Source organism: Haliotis cracherodii, unplaced genomic scaffold (assembly GCF_022045235.1).
Source record: "Haliotis cracherodii isolate W230 unplaced genomic scaffold, xgHalCrac1.p SCAF_17, whole genome shotgun sequence".
In the NCBI taxonomy this organism is placed as follows: Eukaryota; Metazoa; Mollusca; class Gastropoda; order Lepetellida; family Haliotidae; genus Haliotis; species Haliotis cracherodii.
The window spans coordinates 22,811,000-22,829,306 of NW_027266272.1; the positions used below are offsets into that span (position 1 = coordinate 22,811,000).

At 41.7% G+C, this 18,307-nt stretch overlaps 1 protein-coding gene across 7 annotated transcripts in view; it reads left to right on the forward strand.

Moving 5' to 3' along the window:
* Positions 1–18,307, forward strand: part of LOC139464966 (serine/threonine-protein kinase tousled-like 2) — a 54,765-nt gene that overhangs the window by 2,204 nt on the left and 34,254 nt on the right. For all 7 annotated transcript variants that reach the window (XM_071246599.1, XM_071246600.1, XM_071246601.1 and 4 more), the window contains exon 2: positions 17,143–17,216. In XM_071246599.1, the coding sequence (XP_071102700.1) occupies positions 17,143–17,216 (74 nt within the window). The remainder of the gene's footprint in view (positions 1–17,142; positions 17,217–18,307) is intronic.

Genomic DNA, 18,307 nt, shown 5'->3' on the forward strand with positions numbered 1-18,307 from the left:
CTTTTGTGCCGGGACTGGCTAACTCGGGTCGGGTAGGTACTGAGTAGGACCCGGGTACCCACAGGACTACCCGGACCCGTGGTTAGTCACGTGATATATTGTTTAAAAAATGACAAAAATTCCTTTTGTGCCGGGACTGGCTAACTCGGGTCGGGTAGGTACTGAGTAGGACCCGGGTACCCACAGGACTACCCGGACCCGTGGTTAGTCATGTGATATATTGTTTCAAAAATGACAAAAATTCACAATATAACTACATGGTTACATGACAATTTTAAGTCTCTAATGTTCACATTTCTTCATGACTATGAACACGTTCCTTCTGACTTATAAATGTTTGAACAAAAACAGTGAACTTCAGTGTATGCATGACCACATCGTTTTATACATGTATCTAGTTACATTCTGCAAGGTCTACTATTCCCAATCGGACATTTTGTACCTATCTCTTGACACCAACAGCGGGCACCCGGGTAGGGTTGTAATAGGGGTGTGGGTACCCGGGTAGTAAAATTGGAATCGTCCCAGCCCTAGATCTATCTATATTTGAGTCAAGGGGCGCCTCAGTTATAATTTGGGGGTTCTTAGGCAGAAACATGGGGTTCTAGGCCGGAGACACGGGTAGACACCACGCTTACTATCAAACTAGTCTCACTGCCACTGTGGTCTTGTACATAGAGCATCTGCCTGGAGAGCAGAAGGTCGGGGTTCAATCCCCAGCCGTGTCATACCAAAAGATATTAAAAGATGGTAGTTGTCGTTACCCTACCTGGCGCTCGGCATTAAGGGGCAAAAACAAGGACTGTTCGGGACGGAGTCAGTATACTGTGCTTGAGTGGGGTGTTCATGTTAAACTGCAGCTTGGTATCTCAGTGGGCTAGCACTGTCAAATTGGCATTAGTCTGGACAAGTACAAGCAGACACACACGTGCATGCATGCACATCGCTATATAAGTGCAACAATCTTTAACGCGACATTTACCCCCATTTGACCTCACCTCCAACTGGTCCACAGCTCGTTTCAAACTAGAGAATAACGTAAAATAACCAGATTGTGGAAAAAAACAACTGGAGCCTCAGAGATTTTCACTACTCTTGAATTAACGGACCAGTGGCCATGTCTGTCCGTGTAACCTGTGAAACACTGCACATGATTCCAAGAATTTTACTGATATATCACTGCACATACTCGGAAGCCCTTCACCGTATATGGATGTTCAGTGCTTTGTTGAAGAAAATCAAGAATTGATCCTTGGCACTTTGAATTTTTTCTTTCTATATGGGTTCGTTATATGTAACATGCTAACCACAATGTTTATTAGTTTCAAAGATTCAGGACAGTCATACTTCTTTGTTGAGCTGAGTATCGACTGGTATCTTTCGATACGATTTGTATCATGAAATGGACTGACTTTACTACTGGTATCACAATAATGTTTTTCTTCCTTAAAGCAAACCACAAAAAACAGGTTTAAAGGAAGGGATGGTTATTAATGTAACAATATGTCAGCGAGCCCTCAGCTACAATGTTCTTGTAATCTGCCATGCTTACAGGTGGCGCTATTCTACTTCTGCCATTATGGGAGGTAACTCTATTGATTCTGTTCTATTTCTAGAGTATTGCAATCTCCCATACTGACGACTCAAATTTCGTGTGTCAGTGTTCCTGCTGTTTTTTGAAACTGCCTGTCCTGGTGGACTGGCAACTCTAAAAAGAACCAGTTCCCCCCAATTTTTGTCAGTACCAACTTTCAACAAATCAAAAAACATATGCAAATTACCTGACTTTAATTCTTCCAACTTCGTGTTCAATGCAATGATGTCAATCACTGGATTGTCTGGTCCAGACTCGATTATTTACAGACCGTTGTCATATAGCTGGAATTTTGCTGAGTGCGGCTTAATACAACTAACCAACCAATCTTCCCCACGATAATTCCGACTATCAATCTCTTTAGCCAGCCCTACAGATTGGTAGCAATGGGTGTCAGAACGCATGATGAGAACTGTGAGTCACTGCATATTGTTTTGAGAGTCATCATGACTCATCATGACTCACTGTGAGTCATATGCACAATTATGACTATGACTCACTGTGAGAGTCATATGCACAATTATGACTATGACTCACTGTGAGAGTCATATGCACAATTATGACTATGAATCACTGTGAGAGTCATATGCACAATTACGACTATGACTCACTGTGAGTCATATGCACAGTTATGACTATGACTCACTGTGAGTAATATGCACAATTACGACAACAATGTGAGTCACGCACAATTATGACAATGACTCACTGTGAGTCATATGCACAATTATGACTATGACTCAGTGTGAGTCATATGCACAATTACGACTATGACCCCCTGTGAGAGTCATATGCACAATTATGACTAGAGAGTCTAACTGAGATGGGTTCTGTTTGTATAGTAATGAACATTTCATTTGAAATTATTACATTTTATACCTTATAATGAAAAATGAACAATTTCTGTTACAGTCCCCTGGGTGGAACTGTTGTGTCTGAGCTGCTGATATTTGCTGTTCAGAGTTGCGTCCCTTACCTGTGCCAGGGTCTGCTGATCATTAGTTTGAATCTCAGGTTTGCGTCCTGATCATAATCTTTGGTTTGTCAGCACCTAAAATACACTCTCTGCTCATGGGTTTCATCAAAGGGGAAAAATGTGTAATGCATTAATGCTTTCAGTCAACATCAGGCTGACATGCCATGTTATTAATGAAATACTGTTTAAAGCACTGTTAAATCAACTCACTCACTCACTCACACACTCACGCTTCCCAACTGTCATCCCCAGGATGTAATCAAGCATACATGGTGAATTCATAGATCTAAGGCATAGTTTTTATGTATGGTTTGTCATACAAAGACATAAAGAATAATGAAAAGCTTTTAGGCGTACAGGGTTCACTCAAGGATTTTTGGATTAATAAGAAAATTTCAAATATTCCAGAGCAGGGGTCCGGAAAATTTAAAATCCCAATCAGACACGCCACGCCACGCCCCCTTCAAATAGGGTTGTTTGTTTTTTAAAATGTCCGAACAGAAAAATTTAAACAGACTTTTGAGATTCCCAATCGGACATGTCCGGCGCATATGACCGTTTCCGAACCCCTGTTACAGAGGTATACCCAAACTTGCCAACACAGCACAATGTTAAAATGCCCCATTATATTTGAAAATGTGGGCTTTTTTCAAATTTAAGGGCTAAAAGCACAAGGCCCCACCCTAGAATTTTCCCTTGGTGTGTCATGTAACCCTAAACATCCCTTTTTTCATGGGTGACACCGTTTTCCCATGATGGGTATCAGACTCAGGCCTGTATAGAACTCAATCATGCAGATCTTGAAATGGTTGGGTAATCAGTATGCATGGTGGCTTCTGTGTTGTTGACTGCAAGGGAAGTAATTCTTCTACACATGTGTTCAATGCACAACAGTAAACACTAACATTGTTTTTGAGCCAGACATAACATCGAAGGGACTGCTACATAAATTGTTTGTTTTCATTGTTAGTTTTAAATGTTATGTCAATCAATACAATAAATATTACCGGCATGTTATTTGTTATTAATATCCTGTAGACTGAAAGTTGATCTTGTCATGACTATATAGTGCACATGACTAAATATATGTACAGTGTGTCGTGCCTCTAATAGGCTTGCCATGTTGGTGCTCGAAATTAGCATAAAATTCCAGGTGCCCTTGTCATGGCCCTAATGGCAACAGATAAAGATTCAGTATGTCCTCAAGGTGCAAACCTCAGGGTGACAGGACTCCCCTTTATTTCGAAGGGGGCACGGGTGGGCCAGTCGTCTAAGGCCCCGCGATTCGCTGTGCAGAGTTGCGTCCCTTGGGCACACCGGAAACCTATGATTGTGGGTTCAAATCCCAGTTCGCCCCGATTATGTTTCTAGGTTTGTCAGCACCATACCCGTGCTCGTGGGTTTCACCGAAGTGGTAAATGTCTGAGACCTGCATCACTTCGGGCTTTCCTCAAACATTAAGCTGACACACCGTGATATAACTGGAATACTGTTAAAAGCGGCGTTAAACCCAACTCACTCACCCACCCTTTATTTTGAACAGCGCTAAGCCCTTGTCTTTTCCCAGTGGTACTGGTAGATGTGAAGTAGATCATGCATACACCTTGGATTTTCCGCAAGGGGACTTGGAGTAGGCTACTGGGTAAAGCGGTTGCTTGTCACACCAATATCCCAACATGGCTACAATGTGTGTGGCTACTTCTTCGTGTTCCAACTGCACTGGAAAGTAAAACAGGTCACTTTTCATTCTGAATAGTTCAACAAGGTACTTAGGGCTGTATATTGTTGTCTGGCAGATGGACTAAGATACCGTTATTTCTATGTGGTGCTTGTCAGTGGTCTGGAAGGGGAACTAAATTCAATACTTGCCACCTCACTCACTCATACTTGGCTGTATCACCAGCTATACTTGGCTGTATCACCAGCTATACTTGGCTGTATCACCAGCTATACTTCGACTGTATCAACAGCTATGACTTGGCTGTATCACTAGCTATCACCTGACTGTATCACCAGCTATACTTGACTGTATCACCAGCTATACTTGACCGTATCACCTGCTATACTTGACTGTATCACCAGCTATCACTTGGCTGTATCACTAGCTATCACCTGACCGTATCACCAGCTATACTTGGCTGTATCAACAGCTATGACTTGACCGTATCACCAGCTATACTTGACTGTATCACCAGCTATACTTGACCGTATCACCAGCTATACTTGTTGTGTATCACCAGCTATACTTGACCGTATCACCAGCTGTACTTGACGTGTATCACCAGCTATACTTGACCGTATCACCAGCTATACTTGACCGTATCACCAGCTATACTTGACGTGTATCACAAGCTATGACTTGACTGTATCACCAGCTATACTTGACCGTATCACCAGCTATACTTGACCGTATCACCAGCTATACTTGTTGTGTATCACCAGCTATGACTTGACCGTATCACCAGCTATGACTTGACCGTATCACCAGCTATACTTGACCGTATCACCAGCTATACTTGTTGTGTATCACCAGCTATGACTTGACCGTATCACCAGCTATACTTGACCGTATCACCAGTTATACTTGACGTGTATCACCAGCTATACTTGTTGTGTATCACCAGCTATGACCTGTGTGACCGAGTGTGTGTTTACGGCCCTGTCACCTACTCGAGCCACAGTTTGTCTAGAGGCATCACAGTGTTATCCATGAACAAGATTCCCACAGGCCTTGATGCAACTGAAGTACCTCCATTACACCATTATAAACTAGCAGTCAGTACAACTGATTCACCAGGCACTCTCTACATTGCCGCATCACTCGACTTGTGTCTGAGGATTGGTAAGGAATTAAGTCAACCTAGGACACAGCTTAACATTTATTCTAATTAGTGATAACAGAACACTTCCAAAATTTGAAACTTCTGCTATACCTAAGAATGCATGTAACATTTAGCAAGTTCTCCGGGTCTTGTAGGCAGTCGCTCAGTTCGGTTCTTTGTTAGGCCAATGGGTAGTGTGTTAGCCTGATAAAGTGCAGTCATGCAACTAGACTATTGGACACCCTGTATCCTTACTGTGGGGACAGCCTCCGTGGTCTAGTGGTAGAGAGTCCGCCCTGCCGCGTCATACCTAAAGAAGTAAAAAGATGGTACTTGTTGTTACCCTGTCTGGCGCTCGGCATTAAGGGGCTAAAACAAGGACTGGTCGGCTCGGAGTCAGTACACTGTGTTTGAGTGGGGTATTCATGTTAAACTGCAGCATGGTATCTCAGTGAGCTAGGACTATAAATCTGTGAGTTTGCTCATTAATTAAGCTTTGTAGTCCATGTTATTCACTGACTATTTGTATATTTGTACACCTTATCATGGTTACAATATCTGTTTGCTGGACACCGGGCACCATGAAGTGGCATTTAGAAGTTGGTATGATGGACAAGCGAGATAATTTTTGTTGCAATAAATTTGATGTTTCGATGTGGATACAAACACCGTTATCACTTGCCTGGTACCATGACTGCATGATCTGTTTGCTGGGAATCCTGGTAAGTCCTTTCAGGACACCTGGTACCATGACTGCATGATCTGTTTGCTGGGAATCCTGGTAAGTCCTTTCAGGACACCTGGTACCATGACTGCATGATCTGTTTGCTGGGAATCCTGGTAAGTCCTTTCAGGACACCTGGTACCATGACTGCATGATCTGTTTGCTGGGAATCCTGGTGAGTCCTTTCCGGACACCTGGTACCATGACTACATGATCTGATTGCTGAGAATCCCGTTGAATTTGTAGCATTATTGTCATCTTTAATGCTGTTGTGTGGAGTTGCCTCCCTTTGGGGTGCCAGAGTCCTATGATTATGGGTTCAAATCCCAGATTCATCCTGATTGATGGTGTGTCTGCACCATACACAATGTTGGTTTCACAAGCGTGGTAAATCTCTCAAAGACCAGCATTGTTTGTGTATTTTGTATATTGACTGGTATCATGTGTTAACAGTTGGTCTTTGCCCTATTCAAAGGATATATCTGACCTGCTTAAAGCAATATCCTGTCCCCAATATAGACCTGTCAGAATGATGTTACAATTCCATTTTAAATGTACATGCTGTCTAAATTGTAGATCTGATTCTATAAATTTTGACATGTTTCATTCTGTCAATGGCAAGAAATAGGCAAATAACCCAAATAGGCAAATAAGCAAATAACTGGTTTACAGTTGAATTGAGTATATTTGCCTTGTCCATAAGTCCATCAATCAACTACTGGCAGAATGAAGACAGACAACTGTCTTGGGGTGGGGTCTGATGGGGTTCTTGTGATGATTGACAGCATATTACTCTGTGCTGATTTGGGTTTTAGCTTGGCCAAAGAATATATGGAGAATGGGTTTGCAGTGTGATATTCAGTGTTTGAAACTGAGGGGGGATTGTGGTGTGCTTCAGGCCTTCTAAAGTATTTCAATCATGAGAACCTCTAAACCTTTAACTTTTAACATTGAAACAACTAACCCTCCCCCCCCCCCCCTTACTTTCATGCTTGAGGCACGGATGGCCCCGTCATCTGAGGCGCCACAAATTGTTGAACAGAGTTCCGTCCCTTGGGCAAGCTTGAAATCTCAAATTATGGTTTCGAAACCCAGTTATTTATTTATTGTTGTCTGGCAGATGGACTAAGATACCGTTATTTCTATGTGGTGCTTGTCAGTGGTCTGGAAGGGGAACTAAATTCAATACTTGCCACCTCACTCACTCATACTTGGCTGTATCACCAGCTATACTTGGCTGTATCACCAGCTATACTTGGCTGTATCACCAGCTATACTTCGACTGTATCAACAGCTATGACTTGGCTGTATCACTAGCTATCACCTGACTGTATCACCAGCTATACTTGACTGTATCACCAGCTATACTTGACCGTATCACCTGCTATACTTGACTGTATCACCAGCTATCACTTGGCTGTATCACTAGCTATCACCTGACCGTATCACCAGCTATACTTGGCTGTATCAACAGCTATGACTTGACCGTATCACCAGCTATACTTGACTGTATCACCAGCTATACTTGACCGTATCACCAGCTATACTTGTTGTGTATCACCAGCTATACTTGACCGTATCACCAGCTGTACTTGACGTGTATCACCAGCTATACTTGACCGTATCACCAGCTATACTTGACCGTATCACCAGCTATACTTGACGTGTATCACAAGCTATGACTTGACTGTATCACCAGCTATACTTGACCGTATCACCAGCTATACTTGACCGTATCACCAGCTATACTTGTTGTGTATCACCAGCTATGACTTGACCGTATCACCAGCTATGACTTGACCGTATCACCAGCTATACTTGACCGTATCACCAGCTATACTTGTTGTGTATCACCAGCTATGACTTGACCGTATCACCAGCTATACTTGACCGTATCACCAGTTATACTTGACGTGTATCACCAGCTATACTTGTTGTGTATCACCAGCTATGACCTGTGTGACCGAGTGTGTGTTTACGGCCCTGTCACCTACTCGAGCCACAGTTTGTCTAGAGGCATCACAGTGTTATCCATGAACAAGATTCCCACAGGCCTTGATGCAACTGAAGTACCTCCATTACACCATTATAAACTAGCAGTCAGTACAACTGATTCACCAGGCACTCTCTACATTGCCGCATCACTCGACTTGTGTCTGAGGATTGGTAAGGAATTAAGTCAACCTAGGACACAGCTTAACATTTATTCTAATTAGTGATAACAGAACACTTCCAAAATTTGAAACTTCTGCTATACCTAAGAATGCATGTAACATTTAGCAAGTTCTCCGGGTCTTGTAGGCAGTCGCTCAGTTCGGTTCTTTGTTAGGCCAATGGGTAGTGTGTTAGCCTGATAAAGTGCAGTCATGCAACTAGACTATTGGACACCCTGTATCCTTACTGTGGGGACAGCCTCCGTGGTCTAGTGGTAGAGAGTCCGCCCTGCCGCGTCATACCTAAAGAAGTAAAAAGATGGTACTTGTTGTTACCCTGTCTGGCGCTCGGCATTAAGGGGCTAAAACAAGGACTGGTCGGCTCGGAGTCAGTACACTGTGTTTGAGTGGGGTATTCATGTTAAACTGCAGCATGGTATCTCAGTGAGCTAGGACTATAAATCTGTGAGTTTGCTCATTAATTAAGCTTTGTAGTCCATGTTATTCACTGACTATTTGTATATTTGTACACCTTATCATGGTTACAATATCTGTTTGCTGGACACCGGGCACCATGAAGTGGCATTTAGAAGTTGGTATGATGGACAAGCGAGATAATTTTTGTTGCAATAAATTTGATGTTTCGATGTGGATACAAACACCGTTATCACTTGCCTGGTACCATGACTGCATGATCTGTTTGCTGGGAATCCTGGTAAGTCCTTTCAGGACACCTGGTACCATGACTGCATGATCTGTTTGCTGGGAATCCTGGTAAGTCCTTTCAGGACACCTGGTACCATGACTGCATGATCTGTTTGCTGGGAATCCTGGTAAGTCCTTTCAGGACACCTGGTACCATGACTGCATGATCTGTTTGCTGGGAATCCTGGTGAGTCCTTTCCGGACACCTGGTACCATGACTACATGATCTGATTGCTGAGAATCCCGTTGAATTTGTAGCATTATTGTCATCTTTAATGCTGTTGTGTGGAGTTGCCTCCCTTTGGGGTGCCAGAGTCCTATGATTATGGGTTCAAATCCCAGATTCATCCTGATTGATGGTGTGTCTGCACCATACACAATGTTGGTTTCACAAGCGTGGTAAATCTCTCAAAGACCAGCATTGTTTGTGTATTTTGTATATTGACTGGTATCATGTGTTAACAGTTGGTCTTTGCCCTATTCAAAGGATATATCTGACCTGCTTAAAGCAATATCCTGTCCCCAATATAGACCTGTCAGAATGATGTTACAATTCCATTTTAAATGTACATGCTGTCTAAATTGTAGATCTGATTCTATAAATTTTGACATGTTTCATTCTGTCAATGGCAAGAAATAGGCAAATAACCCAAATAGGCAAATAAGCAAATAACTGGTTTACAGTTGAATTGAGTATATTTGCCTTGTCCATAAGTCCATCAATCAACTACTGGCAGAATGAAGACAGACAACTGTCTTGGGGTGGGGTCTGATGGGGTTCTTGTGATGATTGACAGCATATTACTCTGTGCTGATTTGGGTTTTAGCTTGGCCAAAGAATATATGGAGAATGGGTTTGCAGTGTGATATTCAGTGTTTGAAACTGAGGGGGGATTGTGGTGTGCTTCAGGCCTTCTAAAGTATTTCAATCATGAGAACCTCTAAACCTTTAACTTTTAACATTGAAACAACTAACCCTCCCCCCCCCCCCCCCCTTACTTTCATGCTTGAGGCACGGATGGCCCCGTCATCTGAGGCGCCACAAATTGTTGAACAGAGTTCCGTCCCTTGGGCAAGCTTGAAATCTCAAATTATGGTTTCGAAACCCAGTTATTTCTAGGTTTGTCAGCACCATACCCATGCCTGTGAAGATCTGTACCACTTCCCCAAACAAGCTGACACGCCGTGATGTAACTGGAATACTGTTCAAAGCGGCTTTAAACTCACTCACTCATTCCCTCACTCACTCACTCACTCACTCACTCTTGAACACCGGGTATGTTATCGATGGAGAATTTGTATATGACATTGCAATTTTGTTTTTTTACTGTATCATGTTGATTATGTTGTGAGTTTCCTGTATTTCCGGGTCTGTTTTGTGTACTTTGCTTCCTTAATCATACATTTAATTCATGGATTCATTCTTCCCTATTCACCATACCTTTCTCACTACTGTGAAAAACATCAAATTCCTGCTTCACTTCGGGCCTTGTTATGATAGGACTGAAACACTGTTCAAAGTGGCTCAAACAGCTCTCTGTCTCAACTTAGTTAGACCTTAATACCTTATTAGATTTTCATCCAAGTTTATCAAAAACAAATTCATTTTGTAGCTTCCCTTTATAATAAACAGATCCCGGCACACATGTACATAACTTGTCAATGGCCAATTTCCAGCCCCAAGTTTTTATCATATATCTGTATAAGTTACCAAAGTTTTAAAGTCTGGCCTATAAATAATTGATTCTAGACCAGACAAACCAGTGATTGATGTTGGTTGGTTGGTTTGTTGGTTAACATTGCACTCAGCAATATTCCAGCTGTATGACGGCGGTCTGTAAATAATCGAGTCTGTACAGACAATCCAGTGATTAATATCATGAGCATCGATCCACGCCATTGGGGTCGATGACATGCATCAACCAAGTCAGCGAGCCTGACCACCCGATCCTGTTAGTAGCCTTTTACGACAAGTATAGTCGCCTTTTCCGGCAAGCATCGGTTGCTGAAGACCTATTCTAACCTGGATCTTCACAGGTCAGTTATTGGTGTTAGGAGCAAGGGCCCACTCCTTTGGAGTATATTGACATGCAATCAACTGAGTCACTAAGCCTGACCACCCTGTCACATTTACATATCTGTAACCAATTATTTGCTGTTAGTTCATTAAATGAATTCTTAGGGGATAATGTATTCAAAACAAGGGAGACAGATATGCACTTCCTGTTGCAAGGTTTACAGTGGGATGTGTTCATGTGTTACACTAAATGGTGTATGCTGCACAATAATGGAAGATTTGAACGCTGTTTTGTTTTTATGGTGGGCCCCTGTAGTTGTAGAATTTAGGGACCCTCAGATTTAATGTTGGGACCTCGTCAGGTTGAATGTAGGGACCTCGTCATGTTGAATGTAGGGACCTCGTCAGGTTGAATGTAGGGACCCCCGTCATTTTTTAATGTAGGGACCTCGTCATGTTGAATGTAGGGACCTCTTCAGATTGAATGTAGGAACCCCGTCAGGTTGAATGTAGGGACCTTGTCAGGTTGAATGTAGGGACCCTGTCAGGTTAAATGTAGGGACCCTGTCAGGTTGAATGTAGGGACCCTGTCAGGTTGAATGTAGGGACCCTGTCAGGTTGAATGTAGGGACCTTGTCAGGTTGAATGTAGGGACCCCGTCAGGTTGAATGTAGGGACCTCATCAGGTTGAATGTAGGGACCTCATCAGGTTGAATGTAGGGACCTCTTCAGATTGAATGTAGGAACCCCGTCAGGTTGAATGTAGGGACCTTGTCAGGTTGAATGTAGGAACCCCGTCAGGTTGAATGTAGGGACCCTGTCAGGTTGAATGTAGGGACCCTGTCAGGTTGAATGTAGGGACCTTGTCAGGTTGAATGTAGGGACCCCGTCAGGTTGAATGTAGGGACCTCATCAGGTTGAATGTAGGGACCTCTTCAGATTGAATGTAGGAACCCCGTCAGGTTGAATGTAGGGACCTTGTCAGGTTGAATGTAGGAACCCCCGTCAGGTTGAATGTAGGAACCCTGTCAGGTTGAATGTAGGGACCCCGTCAGGTTGAATGTAGGGACCCCGTCAGGTTGAATGTAGGGACCTCATCAGGTTGAATGTAGGGACCTCATCAGGTTGAATGTAGGGACCTCTTCAGGTTGAATGTAGGGACTTCATCAGGTTGAATGTAGGGACCTCGTCAGTTTGAATGTAGGGACCTCGTCAGGTTGAATTTAGGGACCTCGTCAGTCATGAACATTCAACATTACTTTAAGGACAAGGAGAAACAAGGTTAAGCTTCATTTATCCCGAGAAAGACTCTTTTTGCAGGGTTACAATTTGGCACTAGTCTTATAGTCCTTGCCTAACTGCCCAATAGTTAAAGTATCATAAGGACTTGTAGACATTTACCTTTTTAAAGGTTTTGCTATCTATCATTGTAAGCACTAGTGGACCAAAAACTCTTTCTACCGCTGGTTTAATTATAAATTTTTCTTATCATTCAATGATTCCTAATCGACCGTTGATTGATTGGTTGCTTTTTTAAACCAATGTTAAATCTCAAAATTTAAATAATGCCCAGCGCTTCCAGTTTCTTACACTTGAGTTTTCTGGTGACAGATGACACTGGACTGATATAAAACAGTTATTGTGATCAAGACAAGCTATCCGGTTGATTAGGTGACCTGCCTTCATTTGGCTTCCTCGCCCTACATGCTGTCCCCAGATTACACCATGGGTCACGCACCTGTTCCTTGTGTACACACACACAGATAGTTTTGTAGATTAAAATCAAAACAAACCCAAAGGTAAATTTTGCAAATTTTCATAGGGCCTTTTATTTTTTATGAGTTTGTATACAAAATGTTTCGCCTCAAAATCAATGTTTTTGCGGGAAAAAACATTTCAACTAACAGATTAATACATGTACTGTTACCGTGGTTACTATTGAATGAAAACAAACAAATTTTAACATTCAAGATGGATATTATTTTGGTATGGATAAACATTTATATTAGTATTATTCACCATTTCTTAGAAACTGTGTAAACAAAATCTTGTGTGTTTTTTTCATTTCACCTAATTGTAAAACAATAAGAAAAAAATTCTTTGTCGAAATTTATTCGAGTTATCTTATTTTATCAGTAAAGTCTCGTAAACCATCTTAAAACAAATGCGGCATGTGATTACAAGTGCATATGGACCTAATTTCTTTTCATGTTAATTTTAAACATTGCATCAGAGGAATTAAGAAATTAAAAGATCACTCACATGTACAAGTCTCTTAGTAACAGAAAAGAGAGCAACAATTCCCATTCAAAATTATCCAACAGCCATTTCCATCAATGGGCTTAGATTTACACTGATCTGTGAATCAGGGCTGACTCTGAGACGGTCAGCTAATCTCAGAAGCAATTAGCAGTTTGTCCGACGATTAAGCTGGTTTGAAGAGCCCTGTAAGACAATGGCTGTGCAGCAGGGTCTGAACTGAAAAGAATTACCTCGGTGTGGGGGGGGGGAGTGGGGCAGGATTGGACATGCCCTGGGTGGGATGCTGTGAGCCAGCTTCTGTGTGGAGGCTGACGTAGAGCTACCTACACTTGCCACCCCAGGACATGCTGTTACGATTTCATTCAAAGGATATTTGCTGTTTTGTGAACATGGATTTTAGAGGTAGGTGTCTGTTCGAAATTATGCATGAAAGTCCAGGCGCCCTTGCCATGAATCTGATGTTGAAAGGTAATTATTAACGTTGACTTAAGGGGTCATGCCTTTGTTGTGTATTGTGACAGAGGCAAATGTTTTCGATTTGCATCACGTCTCTACATCATTAAGATGACATGTCATCACTTCCCTGAAACACTTTTCAAACGGAAGTTTTTTATTGACATTTCTTAGAAGGTGACCGGTGACAAAGTAGATGAAAATAAAATAAATGTTTTATAGATAACATCTTCTTAATGTACTGTAATTGCAACGTTTCAGTTTAGCTTTTTATACCGTTGTCAAGCAGGACTTTTCACTTTTCACTCACTCACTCAGAAATCCGAAATAGATGTGTGATGTTGAGTCAGTGACCTGAGACTTGCATGTTTCTGAACTCCTACATAGTGGTTGCTATGGCAACATTTTTCAGTTTAATTGCCTTGTTGGTTTGGTTGAGACGTAGGTGGCAGTTAGTGCTTGATTTACTGTTTCGTAGAAGGCCTGAGCATAAGCTAAATATGTTTTCTCTTTGTCTTGCACTATAATCTACACCGCTTTAATCATGCTGAAGAATTGGCTTAAAAAATATATTGGATATATTGGATTACTTCTTGAGAACATTATTCCAAGACAGATGCTCTGAAATATATTTTTTACCCTATTGTATGAGCACATTAGCTTAATTATTAGAACTATCCAGAATTTTCCAAAAATGTGATGTGGGAGGCATTTTTTAAAAATATTTGTATTTTCTTAAACTAATTATTGACTTTAAACATGAAGCCTTAGTAGACTTTCCATGAAGTACTTAACGAAGTGAACAAATGTGTCAGTAGGTACTCCGACAGCAGAACTATATGAGGTGGGCTGTTTGGTCATGAGATTGTCAGGGATGTAGCTTATGGTTAATTTATGGCCAAATATCCAGCATTTTATAGTTTCCTTGAGATGTGTCATTTAGAACTTTCATGGAAACTGTTTGAGTTACCTCCCTTTGGCCTGCCAGGATCCTATGATAGTTTGTTCAGATCTAATAAGACCGCTATTAGAAGCAGGGCACAGCGAAAATGATACAGTATATCGATATGCTGGCACCATTACCATGACAACTGAGCCTTAATATGTTTTAACTCCCTTGATGGGATTGAAGAATGTTAAGTCAGGTATTTCTTGGATTCTGAAGTAAGTGCCCATGCCAGCCAGATTGGGAAAACAAAATTCTTGGTTAAAATTGGAAGTTTTTTAAGTTATGACTTCCATAAGTTCAGATGTATTTTAAGATTGCATTCAATGCAACAAACAAACATGAGGATTAAAGCTTCTTCCTTTTTATTGCAGTTCATCTTTTCAAAGACATAACATGAGTTGTGACTTTAATAACATGAATTGGGAAATTTAAGATTCCAATTTGGGAATTTGTACTGACATTTGCTGCAGACATTGAACCTGGTATTGTCTCATGGGCTGTCGAGAGTAATCCCCGGAAGTATGATGCCTGTGTTGTTTATGGAAATAAAACCCTTTGCGTTTATATCCAGGGAAGGATCAGCCGTTAATTCTTGTGTAAACAGGTAAATAATGGGGATGTACACTGAAATCTTTTTAATACAGTCTCTGTGTACATTTGTCAATGGTACCATCTAGACTTTAGAGACTCATTCAGAGATAAGTGCTTGTCAGATTACCTTTAAGAAGAAATGAATACCCCTTCTTTGACATATTTGTATGAATATTTATGGAAACCTGAAACTGGAAATATTGTTTCAGTATTTTGTAGGAAATCATATTTCTTGGAAGAAAAAGTCCATAGGAGATATGGCTTGTTGAGATCAAGCAATCTTTCCCTGAAGATATCGCTGCAATGACATTGCATCACAATGGTTCGCAGACCATTGTGATGTCATCCGTTGCCATGCCATCACAATCAAATGACATCACTAATCTCTGTTTCTGAAGCTGGTAAGCTGTACTTTTTAAACTGGTGCGGTCGGGTAGCCCAGTGGTTCAGGTTTGCAGACCATTGTGATGTCATCGGTTGCCATGACATCACAATCAAATGACATCACTAATCTCTGTTTCTGAAGCTGGTAAGCTGTACTTTTTAAACTGGGGCGGTCGGGTAGCCCAGTGGTTCAAGCGTTTGCTTGTCACGCCGAAGACCTGGGTTCGATTCCCGACATGGGTACAATGTGTGAAGCCCATTTCAGGTGTCCCCCGCTGTGATGTTGCTGGAATATTGCTGAAAGCGTTGTAAAACCATACCCACTCACTACTTTTTTAAACTCAAGACACTGCTTAGACTGCTTATAAACTGAAAAAGTGGGAAGAATGATTTTGGATTATTCATAATATTTACGTCAAATATTTGAATACTCGTTGATGAAAGTTTAAAGCTCCTTGGCAAGCCTCAGTGTTTTGAACTTTTATTGACTTGTGATGATATATTTGATATCTGATGAGATTCTCTGCCATATTTGGCTCCTGCATACTTACAGGAACTGATGTTACCCTTACAAGCCTGCATGTTCTCTCCGATCAAAAGATCGACATCTGCTAATGATGCCAAAGTCACTTACCAAAACAGATGGCGATAGGTCATTTCAACATGCTGGACCATTGCTAGGGAATCTGCCACAAGAAATCTGAGAAGCAGAAAATCTGACAAACTTTAAAAGACATTCGAAACCTGTGGCTTCAGAGATTCAGAGATCAACGTATTTGAGCAATTGTTAATGAGAAAATATATTTCACAAATTCTCAATTTAATTTATTTTAATTTAATTTATGCTAATAGTCATCTTACGTCACATCACGTCACGTCACGTCACGTCATGGTCAGGCCATATTTTTGAGAACAGAGTTAATTTATTGATGAATAATAACAGCATTTTGGTGATGGATACCATGATATAATTTGTGTATACAAAAAATGTTCAGTATGTTATTATTAAGTGTATGAGACTGAATTCACTGGTCAAGCAACTGATGCAGGTTGTAAGAGGGAGGGACCAAGAGGCCAGGTGGTCAGGCTAGCTGACATGGTTGATTGGCAAGGGTCATTGCTCATCATATTAGGGGGAACGGGTGGCCCAGTCGTCTAAGGCGCTGTGATTTGCTGTGCAGAGTTGTGTCCCTTGGGCACGCCAGAAACCTATGATTGTGGGTTTGAATCCCGGTTCGCCCCGATTATATTTCTAGGTTTGTCAGCACCATACCCATGCTCGTGGGTTTCACCGAAGTGGTAAACGTCTGAGACCTGCATCACAATGGGCTTTCCTCCCACATTAAGCTGACATGCCGTGATATAACTGGAACACTGTTAAAAGCGGGGTTAAACCCTTATAAGAATGTGTAATGGTTTAGTGTTTCTAAGTTGGTCTTGATTGTGAATTATAGATTGTGTGTGATGTCTGACAGTGAAGGATGTACTGTATCGCCTCTCGTTCTATTACAGGCTACAGTATGGACAATTTAGGTCTGGACCCCAGGAAACAAGAATTGCTCGAACAAAGATTTCTCGGAGGAAGGGTATGTATTTTTTTTGTTCTCCCCATGCATATCAGTTGTCATGACAATGTGAACAGACAAAAGCCCTTAAGCTGTTTAGTGAAAAAAACTGTGTTGGCTGTCCGCTACACTGACTCTATGTGTCCTTAAAAGTGTTGCAATTTATTTTAATGCTAGGTTTGTCAGCACCATACCCGTGCTTGTGGGTTTCACCGAAGTGGTAAATGTCTGAGACCTGCATCACTTTGGGTTTTCCTCCCACATTAAGCTGACATGCCGCGATATAACTGTAATACTGTTAAAAGTGGCGTTAAACCCAACTCACTCACTCACTCTCGATATTTTAATGCTACTGCATCACCCATGAGTCATGCCATTTGGAATCGGTCTCTAGGCGGGTTATGAGAGTCGACCAAATGGATCAAGTGGTCAGACTTGGTTGATAGCGTGTGATTGTATCCGACGTGGGAGCTGTGGGGTAGCCAATTGGTTAAAGCGTTGGCTCATCATGCGGAAAACACAGGTTCAATTCCCTACATGGGTACAATGTGTGAAGCCCATTTTTGGTGCCCTGCCGTGATATTGCTGGGATATTGCTAACAGCTGCGTAAAACCATACTCACTCGTACCCGATGGTGTGTATCATTGCTCAAAATATCAATCATCGGATTGTGCGGTCCAGACCTGATTATTTGCATGGCGTTGAACAACAAACAAACAAGACAACACTATCAGGGCCCCGTTCCTCAAAGTGATCCTAGCGCTAAGGTGATCGTAAGTCCCATACTTTAATATTGGCTTACGATCATCGTAGCGCTAAGATCGCTTTGAGGAACGGGGCCCAGGAGGCCAAATCTCAGGATCTGAATCAGAAGTGCCCATCATCTTGTTGAAGCAACCGGCTTAGATAAGGATCAGACAGCCACTTTGCAGATTGTGCAACATACCCAGTCATGGAGTATTGTACTGGTTTCATGTGATTATGAAATATAGGGATGGACACAGACTAGTTTATCATCCAAAACTGGCTCCCACTGGAGATATAGCTTGGGTGAGATCAAGCGATATCTACAGTGTAGATATCACTGCAATGAAATTGCATCACAATGCTT